At 47.6% G+C, this 17,008-nt stretch overlaps 1 protein-coding gene across 2 annotated transcripts in view; it reads left to right on the top strand.

The window, feature by feature from the left end:
- The first annotated feature begins 2,962 nt into the window (after positions 1-2,962).
- KTI12 (KTI12 chromatin associated homolog) overlaps positions 2,963-17,008 on the top strand; it is a 99,289-nt gene continuing 85,243 nt past the window's right edge. Inside the window, exons 1-2 of one of the 2 annotated variants that reach the window (XM_077472421.1) lie at positions 2,963-3,069; positions 7,852-8,014. In XM_077472421.1, the coding sequence (XP_077328547.1) occupies positions 7,864-8,014 (151 nt within the window). In that variant the 5' untranslated portion in view covers positions 2,963-3,069; positions 7,852-7,863. Of the gene's footprint in view, positions 3,070-7,851; positions 8,015-17,008 lie in introns of those variants that run through there. The other variant, XM_077472422.1, reaches the window with a different exon arrangement.

Below are 17,008 nucleotides of genomic sequence, written 5' to 3' on the forward strand. Positions count from 1 at the left end.
ACTCTCCTGCCCCCCCCAGTGCTCTCCTCCACCACCACACTCTCCTGCCCCCCCAGTGCTCTCCTCCACCACCACACTCTCCTGCCCCCCCCCAGTGCTCTCCTCCACCACCACACTCTCCTGCCCCCCCCCAGTGCTCTCCACCACCACACTCTCCTGCCCCCCCAGTGCTCTCCACTCCGCCCAGTGCTCCCCCGTTCCCCCCCCCCACAGTGCTCTCCACTCCCCCCCCCCCCCCCCCCGTCCTCTTCCCTCCGTGCTCTCCCACTGTTCTCCTCTCCAGTGCTCTCCCCCCTGTTCTTTCCCCCCTAGTGCTCTCCACTCCTTCCAGTGCTCTCCCCCCACTGCTCTCCTCTCCCCCCAGTGCTCTCCCCCTGTTCTTCCCCCCCCAGTGCTCTCCACCCTGTTCTTCCCCCCCCCCAGTGCTCTCCACCCTGTTCTCCCCCCCCCCAGTGCTCTCCACCCTGTTCTTCCCCCCCCCCCCCCAGTGCTCTCCACCCTGTTCTTCCCCCCCCCCCCAGTGCTCTCCACCCTGTTCTTCCCCCCCCCAGTGCTCTCCACCCTGTTCTTCCCCCCCCCCCCAGTGCTCTCCACCCTGTTCTTTCCCCCCCCCCCCCCCAGTGCTCTCCACCCTGTTCTTCCCCCCCCACAGTGCTCTCCACCCTGTTCTTCCCCCCCCACAGTGCTCTCCACCCTGTTCTTTCTCCCCCCCCCCCCAGTGCTCTTCAGCTCTCCCCATCACTCTCCAGCCCCCACCCCAGTGCTCTCCAGCCCCCCCCATTCTCCCCGCCCCTGTTCTTTCTGCCCCCTGGTGTTATCCAGCCCCCCCCCAATGCTCTCTACCCTCTGTGCTCTCCACCCCTGTTCTTTTTGGCTCCCCCCAACACTCCCCACCCCTATACTCTCCACTCCCCCTGCATTTTGCCCCCACCCATGTGCTCTCCAACCCTACCAGTGCTTTCCACCCCCCATAGTGCTCTCCAGTTCCCCGTGCTTTCCACCCCTGTTCTTTCTGGCCCCCACTGGTGCTCTCAAGCTCCCCCCCATTGCTCTCCACTCCCCCCTGCTCTTTGTACCCCCCCAGTGCTCTCCAGCCCCCGTGCTCTCCACCCCTGTTTTTCTGCCCCCCCCCCAGTGCTCTTCACCACCCCACACTCCTAGCCCCCCCCAGTGCTCTCAGCCTACCGTGCTCTCTACCCCTGTTCTTATTGCCCCCCAGTGCTCTCAAGTTCCAACCAGCGCTCTCTGCTCCCCACCCCTGTAATCTCCACTCCCCCTCACTCTTTGCCCCACCCATGTGTTCTCCAACCCCACCAGTACTCTTTGCTCCCCCTTCTCTCCAACTCCTACCCAGTGCTCTCCACTTCCCCAGGACCAAAGGACAGGCTGACTGGGGCTGGAAAATGAGGACAGCTGAAGGTCCAGGTGGCCAGGGACCACTCCATCTCACAGCAGACAGATCCTCTGGAAGGAGCACCGTCCCCATCCAAAACGAGAACAGACCCTGCCTGCTGCTGGCCATCATGGATATCCTGCTGGTATGCAAGGTACCGTACCAAGCATCAACACACCTTCCCACAGACAGGGACTGCAGACTGGGACATGGGGTACAGGAGGGGCTGTAATGATGGACACAGTGAGGCTGCATTCACGGCACAGTAAAGCTGCATTTGATGGACACAGCGAGGCTGCATTAGATGGACACAGCGAGGCTGCATTAGATGGACACAGCGAGGCTGCATTTGATGGGCACAGCGAGGCTGCATTTGATGGGCACAGCGAGGCTGCATTTGATGGGCACAGCGAGGCTGCATTTGATGGGCACTGGTGAGGCTGCATTGAGCTCTTGCATCAAGTTTTCAGTTTGACCATCTCCTGTAGCATGTCTGCAGTCTCTGAGGAGTCAAGAGTGGGAGCACCGCCAGGATGGGGGTCATGGGAGAAGTCAGACTTGTGTGGACAGGAGACTATAGAATAAAACCAGAGCCACCAAGCTGGAGCCGACTGACTGAGCCCTGCACAGTGCTCCTGAGAGGAGGTCAGTGAAAGCACCGCCAGGCCAGCCGGGGGGTGACTGATGTAAGGGGGAGTGAATACGATAATGTAAGGGACACTGATATAAAGGGTTTCCTCCTTATATTAGTAACCCACCCCCTTACCTTCGAGTATTTCTGCAGAAGGTGGTCCCCCCCCTCACGTTCTGAGTTCCTAGGGTCCCCCTTGATGATTGATCAAATGTATGGTTTTCCCTTTCATGAACAAGAAATTAATGACGTTATGCTGTTGGGCTGGTATAATAATGCTGTGAGGCTGGTAAGAAATTTTTTCCAGGGCTGATTTTTGAAAGCATGGGCGTCCGCAAGGTTACTCAGGTGGCTGCGTACCATGCCCACATAGCCCTGAGAATGTACATCTTTTTACATTGCAATACATCTGTTGTTGCCATATTTTTATCTTGATGAAAACAGCCTATACAGTGACAGTATGAGATCAAAATATGGCCACAACAGATGTATTGCAATGTAAAAAGATGTACATTCTCTAGGCTATATGGGCATGGAACACAGCCGCCAGAGTAACTTCCAATACAAAGTGAAGATGAATTATCTGTTATATAACACATATGTATTACCAGTGGAAAGATTTTCATGAGATTGTCGAAAAGGGGCGGAGCATGAGCGGCCTTAAAACGATACCCCCCTTGGAAAAAGTTCTGCGGACGCACATAGTCACACCCAGTCAGTTTGGAGTCACTACTGTAGTAGTAATGCATTATCCTAGAAGTCCCCCTCCTATCTCATCTCACTATTAGTAAAAGTAAAACAAACTTCAAAGTAAAGCTTTGTAATGGAGACAGGACGTCACGCCAGGCTGTGATCTTCTCTTCTCACCAGGAGACCACATCCAACAACCAGCACATGACAACACAGCATCGCAGTCCCTGGTTACCTCCTTCCGGGTAGGCGTGTTCTCATAGACACGTACTTCATCACCTGACCGGAAGATGCTGTTGTTGCTGAGAAATGAATATGGCGCGGTCCATGTGTCTGGCGGTGGAGATGTGATGAGGTACGGGGGGAGGGGTCAGTCCTGTGCTGTGTGCGGGGAAGGTGCCCAGTGTCCCGCACACATAGTAGTAGTAGTACAATAGTAACGATGCGGGGCTGGCGGTTATAGACGCACATTAGAGGACACAGGCAGTACAGCTCGGTGTTGTCATTGGTTATCAATGTGGTATTTTCTATAGGAATGCCTAGTGATGTGAGGTCCAGCAATGACTGAAGGGGTTCTCCTGGGAGGTCTGCCTTACATTGGAGAAGGAAACGTCTTTTCATGTTCTGTCCATGAATGGCAAAGCCACAGGCACCAAAGGGACACTCAACAACCTTTCCATAGAAGAAGACTTGGTTAATGAATATGGTGATATACGTTCATGTGACAGTAAGAAGGTCTCCTTCATATGTGCCAAAATACACAGCGCTCCATTCACAAAGCGTTATTTCACCGCGTCCAATATGTTGTAAGATCCACATCGTGTTTTAAAAAAAAAAAAAAAAGTTTTTAGTCAATAGAAGCTACTAAAATACTGCATGCATTTTTTGATGAAGTCCTGCGGTATTTAAAGTGGTTGTAAACCCTTACAAACCACTTTGACCTAAAGGTAAGCCTAGTTTAAGGCTTACCTGTAGGTCCAAGCAATATCTCCTAAACCTATATGGTTTAGGAGATATTTGCCCGAAAACGGGCACCGCTGTCTATGGCGCATGCGCCGTAGCCAGCGGCGCGCAGGCGCACTGAGCGCGGCATTTCCAAGAATGGAGCTGCCGCGCGTGTCAACTCCCGTGCGCATGCGCGGGAGTGACGTCACCGCGGCTTCGCCGAATGACAGCGGCGGAGCTGTGCGACCCCCACCAACAAGATGGATGCGGCGGACTACAGGGGACAGCGGTGACTTCGCTGGCTCCTGTGTCAGGTAAGTGACACATAATGGGCTACTATGCGATGCATAGTAGTCCATTATGCTTTGCCTTTGCAGGGAATGAAAGAGGAAGTAAACTCATCAGGGTTTACTTCCTCTTTAAGTAAACGCATGCAGTCCGCACATTTATTAACGTTAAAAACAAATAGGGTTCAAGGAATGGGCAGCCGCCACGTCCTTAACCACCAAACGACAAGGTTGTTAAGGAGTGGGCAGCCGCCACGTCCTTAACAACCGATAAGTCAGCTGACAGCTGAAAGTAAAGAACGAATTGCAGGCACATAAAGGGAAAATGGCATGGGTGTAGTGTCACATTTTGCTGCCTATCACAGGATGCTGCGGAAGTGACGTTGCCGCCAGAAATTGCGTACTGCGCATGCGCGATGCGTTCCAAACACTCGCGCCGTGCGTTCCAACATGGTTTCGGCAATACAGTTCAGCGAAACCATCACATAATGTTACGGAAGTGAAGTTACACACAACACAAACACTGGGCCGTGCGTTACAACACTAATACTTCCCTTGTTACCTAGTAGGTTTTGCATTGCTGGGACTTGTAGTGCCTATCCTGAGCTACATGCTTCAATGTTCAGTGTCCTCATCCCTATCCCCGAGCTTCAATGTTCAGTGTCCTCATCCTTATCCCCGAGCTTCAATGTTCAGTGTCCTCATCCTTATCCCCGAGCTTCAATGTTCAGTGTCCTCACCCCTATCCCCATGCTTCAATGTTCAGTGTCCTCATCCCTATCCCCATGCTTCAATGTTCAGTGTCCTCATCCCTATCCCCCTGCTTCAATGTTCAGTGTCCTCATCCCTATCCCCCTGCTTCAATGTTCAGTGTCCTCATCCCTATCCCCGTGCTTCAATGTTCAGTGTCCTCATCCCTATCCCCCTGCTTCAATGTTCAGTGTCCTCATCCCTATCCCCCTGCTTCAATGTTCTGTGTCCTCATCCCTATCCCCATGCTTCAATGTTCAGTGTCCTCATCCTTATCCCCGAGCTTCAATGTTCAGTGTCCTCATCCCTATCCCCCTGCTTCAATGTCCTCATCCTTATCCCCGAGCTTCAATGTTCAGTGTCCTCATCCTTATCCCTGTGCTTCAATGTTCAGTGTCCTCATCCTTATCCCCGAGCTTCAATGTTCAGTGTCCTCATCCCTATCCCCGAGCTTCAATGTTCAGTGTCCTCATCCCTATCCCCGAGCTTCAATGTTCAGTGTCCTCATCCCTATCCCCCTGCTTCAATGTTCAGTGTCCTCATCCTTATCCCCGAGCTTCAATGTTCAGTGTCCTCATCCTTATCCCCGAGCTTCAATGTTCAGTGTCCTCATCCTTATCCCCGAGCTTCAATGTTCAGTGTCCTCATCCTTATCCCCGAGCTTCAATGTTCAGTGTCCTCATCCTTATCCCTGTGCTTCAATGTTCAGTGTCCTCACCCCTATCCCTGTGCTTCAATGTTCAGTGTCCTCACCCCTATCCCCGTGCTTCAATGTTCAGTGTCCTCACCCCTATCCCCGTGCTTCAATGTTCAGTGTCCTCACCCCTATCCCCGTGCTTCAATGTTCAGTGTCCTCATCCCTATCCCCCTGCTTCAATGTTCAGTGTCCTCATCCCTATCCCCCTGCTTCAATGTTCAGTGTCCTCATCCCTATCCCCCTGCTTCAATGTTCAGTGTCCTCATCCCTATCCCCCTGCTTCAATGTTCAGTGTCCTCATCCCTATCCCCCTGCTTCAATGTTCAGTGTCCTCATCCCTATCCCCCTGCTTCAATGTTCAGTGTCCTCATCCCTATCCCCCTGCTTCAATGTTCAGTGTCCTCATCCCTATCCCCCTGCTTCAATGTTCAGTGTCCTCATCCCTATCCCCATGCTTCAATGTTCAGTGTCCTCATCCTTATCCCCGAGCTTCAATGTTCAGTGTCCTCATCGAAGCAGGGGGATAAGGATGAGGACACTGAACATTGAAGCTCGCGGATAGGGATGAGGACACTGAACATTGAAGCTCGGGGATAAGGATGAGGACACTGAACATTGAAGCTCGGGGACAAGGATGAGGACACTGAACATTGAAGCAGGGGATAGGGATGAGGACACTGAACATTGAAGCTCGGGGATAGGGATGAGGACACTGAACATTGAAGCACAGGGATAAGGATGAGGACACTGAACATTGAAGCTCGGGGATAAGGATGAGGACACTGAACATTGAAGCACAGGGATAAGGATGAGGACACTGAACATTGAAGCATGGGGATAGGGGTGAGGACACTGAACATTGAAGCACAGGGATAAGGATGAGGACACTGAACATTGAAGCTCGGGGATAAGGATGAGGACACTGAACATTGAAGCACAGGGATAAGGATGAGGACACTGAACATTGAAGCAGGGGGATAGGGATGAGGACACTGAACATTGAAGCTCGCGGATAGGGATGAGGACACTGAACATTGGAGCTCGGGGATAAGGATGAGGACACTGAACATTGAAGCTCGCGGATAGGGATGAGGACACTGAACATTGAAGCTCGGGGATAAGGATGAGGACACTGAACATTGAAGCATGTAGCTCAGGATAGGCACTACAAGTCCCAGCAATGCAAAACCTACTAGGTAACAAGGGAAGTATTAGTGTTGTAACGCACGGCCCAGTGTTTGTGTTGTGTGTAACATCACTTCCATAACATTATGTGATGGTTTCGCTGAACTGTATTGCCGAAACTATGTTGGAACGCACGGCGCGAGTGTTTGGAACGCATCGCGCATGCGCAGTACGCAATTTCTGGCGGCAACGTCACTTCCGCAGCATCCTGTGATAGGCAGCAAAATGTGACACTACATGGGCACCCCCCTAAAAAATAAATAAAACCTTATTCCTAATTAGAAGGAAGAAACTATATGGCTCCTCTCCTCTGACAGCACAGAGATTTGTGTGTTTACACAAACAAATCCCTGTGCTGGCGCTCGTGCATGCGATTGCGCCGCCGTGTTGCAGACGCGTGCCTCCACCTCCGTGCACACTCCCTCTGGCTGCCCAGTTCACCTGGTGAAGAGGCAGAAGAGAGTATGTGAGCCAATGCCCTTGTTCCTATTTGATTGTGACAGAGCCTGACCATACAGGGACCAGGAGTGATTACTGACCAATTGACAGATTGAGCTCGGTTCACCTTTCTCGCACCCCAGCAGGACCCCCCTCGGTTTGTCTTGCGCAACCTTCGCTGTCAGTGCTGTCATATTGGATGCTAAGTTTTCAAGCAGTGCCAGCTTTACCCAACAATAGCTCCAGTATTATAGTACACAGGTTGTCACCCCTTCCACACACAGAAGGTCACTTATACCCCCACCCGGTACACAATATGCAATACACAAGTTGCTATCTCTGCACACGCCGCATTGGTTTTTGCCCCTCGTATACAAACACACGCATTGTCACCACCTCACACACACAGAACACAGACTGTCGCCCCCTCCCTGTACACAATTCATAAGTTGACAAACCCACAGTACACAGGTTGTCAGCAGCTCGCATACAGAATGCAGTACACAGGTTGTCGCCAACTCTCTGTAGACTGTACATGGTTTATACACACACAAAACACAGGTTGTCACATCCCCCCCCCAGCAGCAAGCTACTCCAGTCTAGGGGCTCCCCAAACTCGGCTTTTAATAACCCGGGAGCCAGATAGTTTTTCCGTGAAATTAAATATATAAAATTGCCACCTGCAGTACACTAAAGTTGTTTTTCTTTTGTTATCTGTTTTCTGCTAATAGAGGTTTCCATTTAGGGATATGTCTAGTTGACAAACATTGAAATTTACAATGTGTGTACGGTAATCATTCTGATTTCTTAATATGTTGCATATTAATTTTTACAGCTGATTTCAGAAATGCCTCTTGTGGTGCTGTGTGGTTTCCCCTGCAGTGGGAAGAGTCAAAGAGCACTGGAGCTAAAAAAGCACTTGGAGCAGACTGGTGGTAGAAAGGTTTATATAATTGGAGACCATACCCTTGCTGAAGATAAGAATTCTGTGTATGCAGGTAGGAATTCCTAAGTACCTTGTCATTACTCTTGAAACAAAGCTGACTGTGGGACGCAATTGGGTTTTCATTGAAACATAAGTCAACCATGCCTAGTAGTAAGCATAAGAATGATTTATATACAGTAAATAACTTGCCTACCGGGGCACTTTCACCCCTCTCCTGCCCAGGCTAATTTTCAGATTTCAACACTGTTACACTTTGACAATTGCGCAGTTATGCAACACTGTACCCAAACAATTTTTATTTCATATTTTTATTTTTTGACAGAGCTTTCTTTTAGTGGTATTTAGTTACCACTGTGTTTTTTTTTTTTTTTGCTAAATAAAAAGACTGGAAAGTAAAAAAAAAAAAAAAATGTAAATAATATTAGTCTCAGTTATAACATTTTCTAAAGTCATTTTTCTCTTGCACTGATGGGCACTGTTTGGGCTGCACTGATAATTAGGACACTGATGATCAGTGTCCTGTTTATCAGTGTAGATGTCCCCTGTGTGGCTTTACCAGTTATCGGCTCTCCTCTCCTCACGCTCTAAGCGGGAGGAGAGGACTCCCGTTGGAGCCGGTTCACACGGGGGCGACTCAGATCTGACTTCAGGTCACCTTAAGTCGCGCTACGTGTAAAAAATCAATGTAAGTGAATGAGATCCGTCTTAATGCACACTACTGAAGTCGCTCTGACTTCAGAAAAGGTTCCCGTACTACTTCTATCTGACTTGTAGGCGACTGGTACCCATTGATTTCAATGGAAGTCGCCTCCAAGTTGGATCTCCATCTATACGGAGGTGACTTTCACAGAATTATCAGCTCTCAAAAGGGACCTCCACGCCAAATTTATAAAAAAAAAATTGGCGTGGGTACCCCCTCCGAGACTAAAACAGGCCCTTAGGTCTGGTATGGATTTTAAGGGGAACCCCCTATGCCCCCCCAGATCCATACCAGACTCTTATCCGAGCACGTTACCCGGCCGGCCAGGAAAGGGGGTGGGGACGAGCGAGCGCCCCCCCCCCCCCTCCTGAGCTATACCAGGCCGCGTGCCCTCAACATGGGGGGATGCCTTTGGGGAAGGGGGGGCCCGCGCGCCCCCCCCCACCCCAAAAGCACCTTGTCCCTATGTTGATGAGGACAAGGGCCTCTTCCCGACAACCCTGGCCGTTGGTTGTCGGGGTCTGCGGGCGGGGGGCTTATCGGAATCCGTGAGCCCCCTTTAATAAGGGGGCCCCCAGATCCCAGCCCCCCACCCTATGTGAATGAGTATGGGGTACAATGTACCCCTTCCCATTCACCTGTGGAAAAAAATGTAAAAAAAAAAACACAACACACAAGGGTTAAAATAGTTTATTGCACAGCTTCGGGGGTCTTCTCGCCGGACTCCTCTGCTATCTTCTGCTATCTTCTGCTAGCTCTTTTACTAGCGGAGGAGCCCGGCTTTCTTCTTCGCTGCAGCCCTCTTCTTCCGACTTCTCCCTCTCCCCTTAAGGGGTTAATAAGCCTCCACAGTTCCTCATTGAAAATAAGATAGGGCAAACATAGTGTAATCCAGTTTTTATGAGCTTTATTAAGGTAAAAGGAAAAAAAAACTACTCACACATTGAAGGTTTAAAATATCGTTTCAATGAATGTGGGTGTCAGCATATTTTGAATTCACCGCCACTGCCGCCACCGCCGCCGCTATACGAGAGTGTGTTCACCTTAGGCCACGCCCTACGCGTTTCGTCATCGGACGTCGCCTGGAGCGGCCATCTTGGTGCTCCACTCTCTTTATATAGGGTGTACTATCAACACGGCGCATGCGCGAGCGCATCGGCGCCATTTTTCTTACTGGAATATGGAAACTTGAAAAGACCAATAGGTAAATGCCTCTGTGGTGTGTATGTATGTGTATATATATATATATATATATATATATATATATATATATATATATATATATATATATATATATATATATATATATATATATATATATATATATATAAATATGTATGTTTTTTATATTTTGCATATTTTTTATTTTTCACTATTACCATTATCATTCCCCAACTGTAATGTTGATACACGTTGGGAGTTTTGTAGTCATAATCTATTTCCTTTTCCATTTTTCTAAGAAAACGTTTTAAATTATTGATGTGACTCAGTAGCATTTGTCTTAGCTTATCTGTATCAAATGTGGAAGTCTATTTTGCATTCAACATCGCTGCCATAGGAACACTGTGAACCGCCCCTTACATTAATGACACATTAGGTGTCTGTGATTTTTGTCTTTATCTTTATTTCTGTTCGTCCTCCTCCTGCCTTAAGTATGGACAGCGCAGCTGGTGGCTTGCGCAGACGCCACAGAGGCATTTACCTATTGGTCTTTTCAAGTTTCCATATTCCAGTAAGAAAAATGGTGCTGATGCGCTCGCGCATGCGCCGTGTTGATAGTACACCCTATATAAAGAGAGTGGAGCACCAAGATGGCCGCTCCAGACGACGTCCGATGACGAAACGCGTAGAGAGTGGCCTAAGGTGAACACACTCTCGTATAGCGGCGGCAGTGGCGGTGAATTCAAAATATGCTGACACCCACATTCATTGAAACGATATTTTAAACCTTCAATGTGTGAGTAGTTTTTTTTTCCTTTTACCTTAATAAAGCTCATAAAAACTGGATTACACTATGTTTGCCCTATCTTATTTTTAATGAGGAACTGTGGAGGCTTATTAACGCCTTAAGGGGAGAGGGATTTGAAAATCTTTGGATTATTACTGGATTCTACTGGAGACCAGCTCTGCATAGCGATACAGGGGCTCACACTGTGGAGGCGTATTAACCCCTCAAGGGGAGAGGGAGCTGGTGAGTGCGGATTATTGTCTTTACACACGAAAAATCGCACCGGTCGCAATCCAGGAATCCATTAGAAATCAAAGTCACCTTTTTTAGAGAAGAACCTTTACTGAAGCTGTACTGCCTTTTTGTCTTTTGCCGCTGGACATTTAAAAACTGCACGTTATAACTCAGCGACTTTATAATCGCATAAGGACAGATAATCTACATATCATGGCATTTTAAGCAGCACTTAGCATTTTTTTGCAGTGGCTTTTGTCACTATTGTTAATAAGGCACTTTTTTGCATGTTTAGCACTTTAGCACCTTTTGCACTTTTGGTAAATCGCAATAAGTGAATTTAATGTTTTTTGTGGAGTCGTTTTTTTTGTTTTTTGTTCACAATTTTTTTCATAATTTTATCTATGCATATGGCTAGTGATTCACACATATATTATACCCACTTGATGTCTCTTATATAATATTTAGTTTTATTTTTTTTATTTCATGTTTGTATATTATTTTATGTGAGACACTTTATGAGATATTGTCCCGTAGGCACTTTCTAGTTACACCTTTATATATTCCTAAACATAGTGTAAATTAATAGCATGTGAGCCTACATTATGTACAATTAATAGTAGGTGAGCGCCGTGACTACCACTTTGGGCACATACTCATTCTCTGATTGGCCACGGCAAAAGTCGCCTGGCCTGGGGCGACTTAAAGTCGTGTTGTAAGTCGCCCCAAGTCGTGTTGATAAGTCGTGTCCATGTTGCCTCCAAAAGTCGTGTTGCCCATGTGTGAACTGGCTCTCAACCAGAAAATACTGTTTACACTGTGATCAGCTGTGATTGGACACAGCTGGTCACATAGGGGTAAAGAGCCAATCAAAGTGGCTGTTTACTATCTGTGATCACAACAATCACTGATCCCTGCCAATGTGCACCACGGGGTCCATAGAAGCTCTCCCGGCAATTTTAACCTGTGCTGTAGCTGTCTTTTGGCAATAGCATGGGTAGGAAGAGGTTAAGCAGAAGAAAACCAATAAGACGTAGTCTGCTCAGCTTAATTTAAAATTCAGCGAAAGGCTCATGTATAACACTCTAAACCAGTTCAAATCCAGTCACTATGTGATGCACAAGTCTCATAAAGTAAACAAAACTTTCTTTACCTTTTCCTGACTGAGCCAAACCCTCCTTCGTTTGTGTCTTGCACGCTCCCCTCCCAGACACTGCAGCTAAGAGTGGGAGGGTTTCAGCAACAGAGGCAATCCAGAAACCGGTATCTAGGACTAGGTGTGGCCAGGTGCTGATTGACAAGCTACAGCTTTGTGAATCAACAGTAGCCACGCCCCACTGCAGAATTTTTTTATTTATTATTCCATTGTAGTGCATGCAGGCACAACCTACAAGAGAGTGGCGACTTTGCTCTGAATTCAGGAGCAGTGCAGCATTGTTGCTACACTGAAAATACATTTATTTGCATCACCACAGGGTGGTACTGTGGATGCACACACAATAAAATTGTGCCACGTCCTAATTAATTAGAATACTGGTTAGAAACATTGAAGATAGATTTTATAGGCGCTCCACTACACAAAGTTAAAAGTAGAAAATTTTATTACACAAAAGTAAAAGAAATTGGATAAACGTTAATAAAACCTCATCACTATCAAAAAATTGCCTAAATGATAAAGGTCACACCACCACATACACCAACAATTGTTTTTTGTATAGTCCTAGAAAAAACGTCTTAAATATGACAATTGACAGTATTCCGACAGACTTGGTGTAGGTCGGTTAGGCGTGTTGGGCTCAGCTACACCATTGCAGGAATCTGCTTTAGGTGGACCCTACTTACAAGCTTAACATATATTTGGGAAACTTTGCAGCAAGACTAACAGAAAACTAAGTTTAGATGCACCTGCTAGATCCCTCCCACGACTCTGCACAGCCTATGCACAGTGATGATGTCACTGCTACTCTTACAAGGTAATTTCTGGGCTTCCAAAGACATTTGGTGTTCACAAAGTCACTACAAAGTTTTTTTGTTTGTAGCTTTTATAGAATATGTTTCATATGAAAGTGCTGATGTCCACGTTCACCTTCAAGCTTTTTATATCTAATATACGTTCCACATAATTACTGCATCCACTGAACCTTCAACCTGAACTGAATGCATAGTACCTGAATGTTGTCCTTCAACTAAGACATTAATAAAAAAATATATACAGGCATACCCCACTTTTAAGTACACAATCAGACCAGAGCATATATGTAAAACGAAAATTTACTTAAAGTGAAGCAATACCTTTTTTTTTTTTTTCACTTCTGGTGGGGGGTCAGCGATTTTTCGTGAGTGGTGTTAGCACTTCAATCATCCCGGCACCATGCTTGATATGATGTCAGGGTGATTGAAGCGCATTGTTTCTATTATTACATTGTAGTAATAAATTAAATAGTTCAACTCGTCATAATGCAGAATCAGTGGGAACCCTGAGCGTGTTACTTGCCACTGTTGTCTGCCACCAGATGGGGATTGTCACTTGCCACGTTACCTGCCACCAAATGCAAAGTGTCACTTGCCACATCGCCTGACAGTGCCACCAGATGTGGATTGTCACTGCATTGGTGGGCAGCATTGGTCCATTTAGCACAGAGGCAGGTCTCTGTGCAGTGGTGGGTTTCCGAGTGAAGACAGGAGAGCGGTTATGCAGGCGGGTGGTGAGAAATGTCCTGTCCGCCCTCTTTTCTCATCCGCTATCTGCCTCTCTCATCCGCTCGCCCTGCTCTTTCATGCCGGCCATGGACCAGCTGCAGAGAGGCCACGGCCCGGTGGTTGGGGACCCCTGCTTTATAGTACCCCCCTTCACATTGCAGTCCCCAGCCCCCCTCCCCATTCCTATCCTCTTTCCTTTTACATTAAACAGGGTGGAGAGCAGTAGGCACAGAAGGTCTTGAGCTGACATCTGAAGGGCAGCACAGCGATGGACAGAGGGCAGGAGCCGCCCCAGTTAACCTATTGGTTGCTAGGATGCAGGGCGGTCCCAGCAAGCAGTCGGGTAACTGGTACAGCTCCCGCTGTCACGTACCTTGTAGGAGAGCCCAGAATGCAGGGAGCGGCTTCTCGTAAGCCTCTGGCTCGAGAGCCCCTGAATGTGGGAACAGGGATTCAAGAGTTCAGAGGGCACAAGTGCCTGGCTGATGTAAGGCAGATCCGGATCGACAGCAGCAGGCACAGGTAGCAGACTGGAACGGCAGGTGGCAGTCAGCAGGTGGCAGCAGGCACTGGCAGTCAGACCGGGACAGCAGACGGCAGCAGGCACTGGCAATCGGACCGGAATGGCAGATGGAGGTCAGCAGATGGCAGCAGGTACTGGCTATCAGACCGGAACAGCAGATAGTAGTCAGCTGGTGGCAGCAGGCACTGGCGATCAGACCGGAACAGCAGATGGTAGTCAGCAGGGTCGGGTACAAGCCGGGTCGGTAACAGGCGGGCAACAACGGTACACAGGACGAAACAGAGACGTAGTCATACAGGCAAGAGGTCGGTGGCAGGCAGCAAACGAACGTAGTCAGGAACAGGCCGGGTAACAGGAATCAAGGCAGCAGATAGCAGGTAACAGAATCAACGGACACGCTGTAGACTGGACAGCAAGGAGGAACAGAGGCAGAGTCCTTAAGTAGCCCTTAGGGCGCCAAAGTGGTCGTACGGCGAGTCTGCGTGCCCCCGCGAGTAACCGTGCGCCCGTTCGTGACCCCGCGCGCCCGTTCGCACCATCGTGCGCCCGTTCGCACCATCGCGCACCCGTGTGCGTCTGTTTGCGTTAACGCGCACCCAAGGATACCGACAAGTTCTCAGCAAAGGAATCCTGCGGGCAGATCTCCCATGTGCGATCGGATCACCAGGACAGCCATGACACCCGCCCTCTGTCCATCGCTGTGCTAGCGATGGCAGATCTGCAAAGAAGACCACGCTAGTGGGGGCTAAGGGGAAGAACAGGCTCCTAAATAGCGCTACTGCGGCCGATCCGGATGGGACATTGACTCGTTCCAGATCTGGACCGTGGTCCGTCATATAGTGATGCCGTGTGTGTGTGTGTGTAATAAATATATATATATATATATATATATATATATATATATATATATATATATATATATATATATATATATATATATATATATATATATTATATAATATATAAATTTAGATTTGAAAATGAATCGATTCTCATTTCTTGAGCATTTCTTGATGCTCTAAAATGGTAGAACACTACTAATTCTCCCCCCCATAACCCCTTTTTGGAATGGAGTCAGTCTGTGGCATTAAAGTTGAGCTCCACCCAAAAAAAATAATTATTAATGTGCATGAAAAAAAACATTTGGAATTTTTTTTATTTTATTTTTTTTAACTCGCCTCTTTAATGCCTGTTGATAGAGGGTCCTTCGTAATCTGCCTCCTTCGGCGCCTGAGCTCTTGATGTCACATCCCTTAGTGCAGGAAGGGAGATCGGCTGCTGTGAAGCCACAGCCAGGCGCCCACAGTTACAATGCCAGCGCCGCTGAATGGAGGGGGAGACGAGCGAGACTTTTTTTTTTTTTTTTTCCTTAACTCCGCTTTAAGTTTGAGACATGGTTAGCTTTTTGAAGTTGTAATGTTTTGTCAATTTTTTTTTTTTTAAATACTTTCTTTTTTTTTCACAATTTTCTTTTTTTTGTATTCTGTCATCTGTACAGCATAGCATCATCATCCTGTCTCTTACATAAAGTTCTGATAACCTTCCCGGGTCAGTGAATTTGCTCTGAAATTAAGATATTTTCATATTTAAGGTAGTGGTTTCTCTTTAGACTAAAGCTTCTTATTGATTACAGGCCTGTTCTTTATCCGTGTTCCCCTAATGACAGAATTTGTTTTTCAGGAATATAGCTGTCAAGTCAATTCAGGTCCAGTGCTTTTGTACATGGCTCTGCTTACAATGTCACAAGGGGCTCAGACTTGACAGATTTGTACATTTTGGAAGCATGTACTGCTGGAAGGCCAGTGGGATCATGTCTGGAAGGCAGTAAGACAAATCACTCAGGAACGGTTTGCAGCACTTATAGATCTGACCTGATTGTTTTAAAGCAGAGCAGATACTATATGCAGTATGTATTTCAACTGTGTATTTAGCTGCTTACCTGGAGTTTAGCTGGTCACAGTCATGTATATCTAAAGTTGTTTTTTTTATTTTTTTCAGCTTGTTTTCTTTTAAATAAATTGATGTGTGTATAGAAGGACACCTTGTCATTTCAGTAAAAGCTTCCGTGCCTACGGTAACCACGCTCCTCTGTATCGTATTCTCGCCACATTGTTTAAATGAATTCATGTGCTGGGCCAGTTTCAATGTCCATATTCCACTGAGATTAATAGCAGAAACCACTTTCATTCTAAGGGGAAAAGTGCTTGCTTCCAGAGTTGAATTTCTTACACCTTCCAGCGATCTGCCAAATAGATACAATAAAAGTAAGGGGTTTGGACAAAAACTGCATGTAGGAATCTCCCAGAGATGCAGTATGGAAACCTCTACCATTAACCTCTCCCCGCCCGCTTTGACATCCTTTTAATAGAACTGCACATCTTCACTGGTCTCACGATTAGATTCGATTATGATCATCATGTCTTTGATTCCACAATGCATTGTGATTACTGCCTATGGTTTTCTTCAAAAACCCATCAGTGCAGCAATATCAGTGCTACCTCGCCAGTGCCCATTAAATGCAGCCTCATCAGTGCCTGGATCACAGAGCGGCAATCTCCCACTGTGTCGTGGAGCTTGAATTGCCCGGCGGCCGCTGTCAACAAAGTCCCGCCTCCTAGACCGGCTCCTATGATGCTTGTCACACTGATTCAATTTCCCGGCATTGGATCAGTGTACCGTCTATCATAGGAGCCGGTCTAGGAGACAGGACTTTGTTACAGCGGCCGCTGAACATTTCAGATCCACTCCGTGAAGTCTCCGCTCTGTGTGACCTACACAAGGAGAGGAGGAGGAAGAGGAAGACTGACAGGGGTGCGCCGGACTGACATCATCGATGCAGAGCTGTTCTCTGCATTGATGCAGAATCGTTTAGGCTGAATCACGATGCATCTATTATACAATTCTTTTCAACGCCTCTACACTCCTGAAGCCCGCTTTCGGC

This window comes from Lithobates pipiens, unplaced genomic scaffold (assembly GCF_037356315.1).
Source record: "Lithobates pipiens isolate NorthernLeopardFrog02 unplaced genomic scaffold, aLitPip1_a1.2 Scaffold_8, whole genome shotgun sequence".
NCBI classification, from domain to species: domain Eukaryota; kingdom Metazoa; phylum Chordata; class Amphibia; order Anura; family Ranidae; genus Lithobates; species Lithobates pipiens.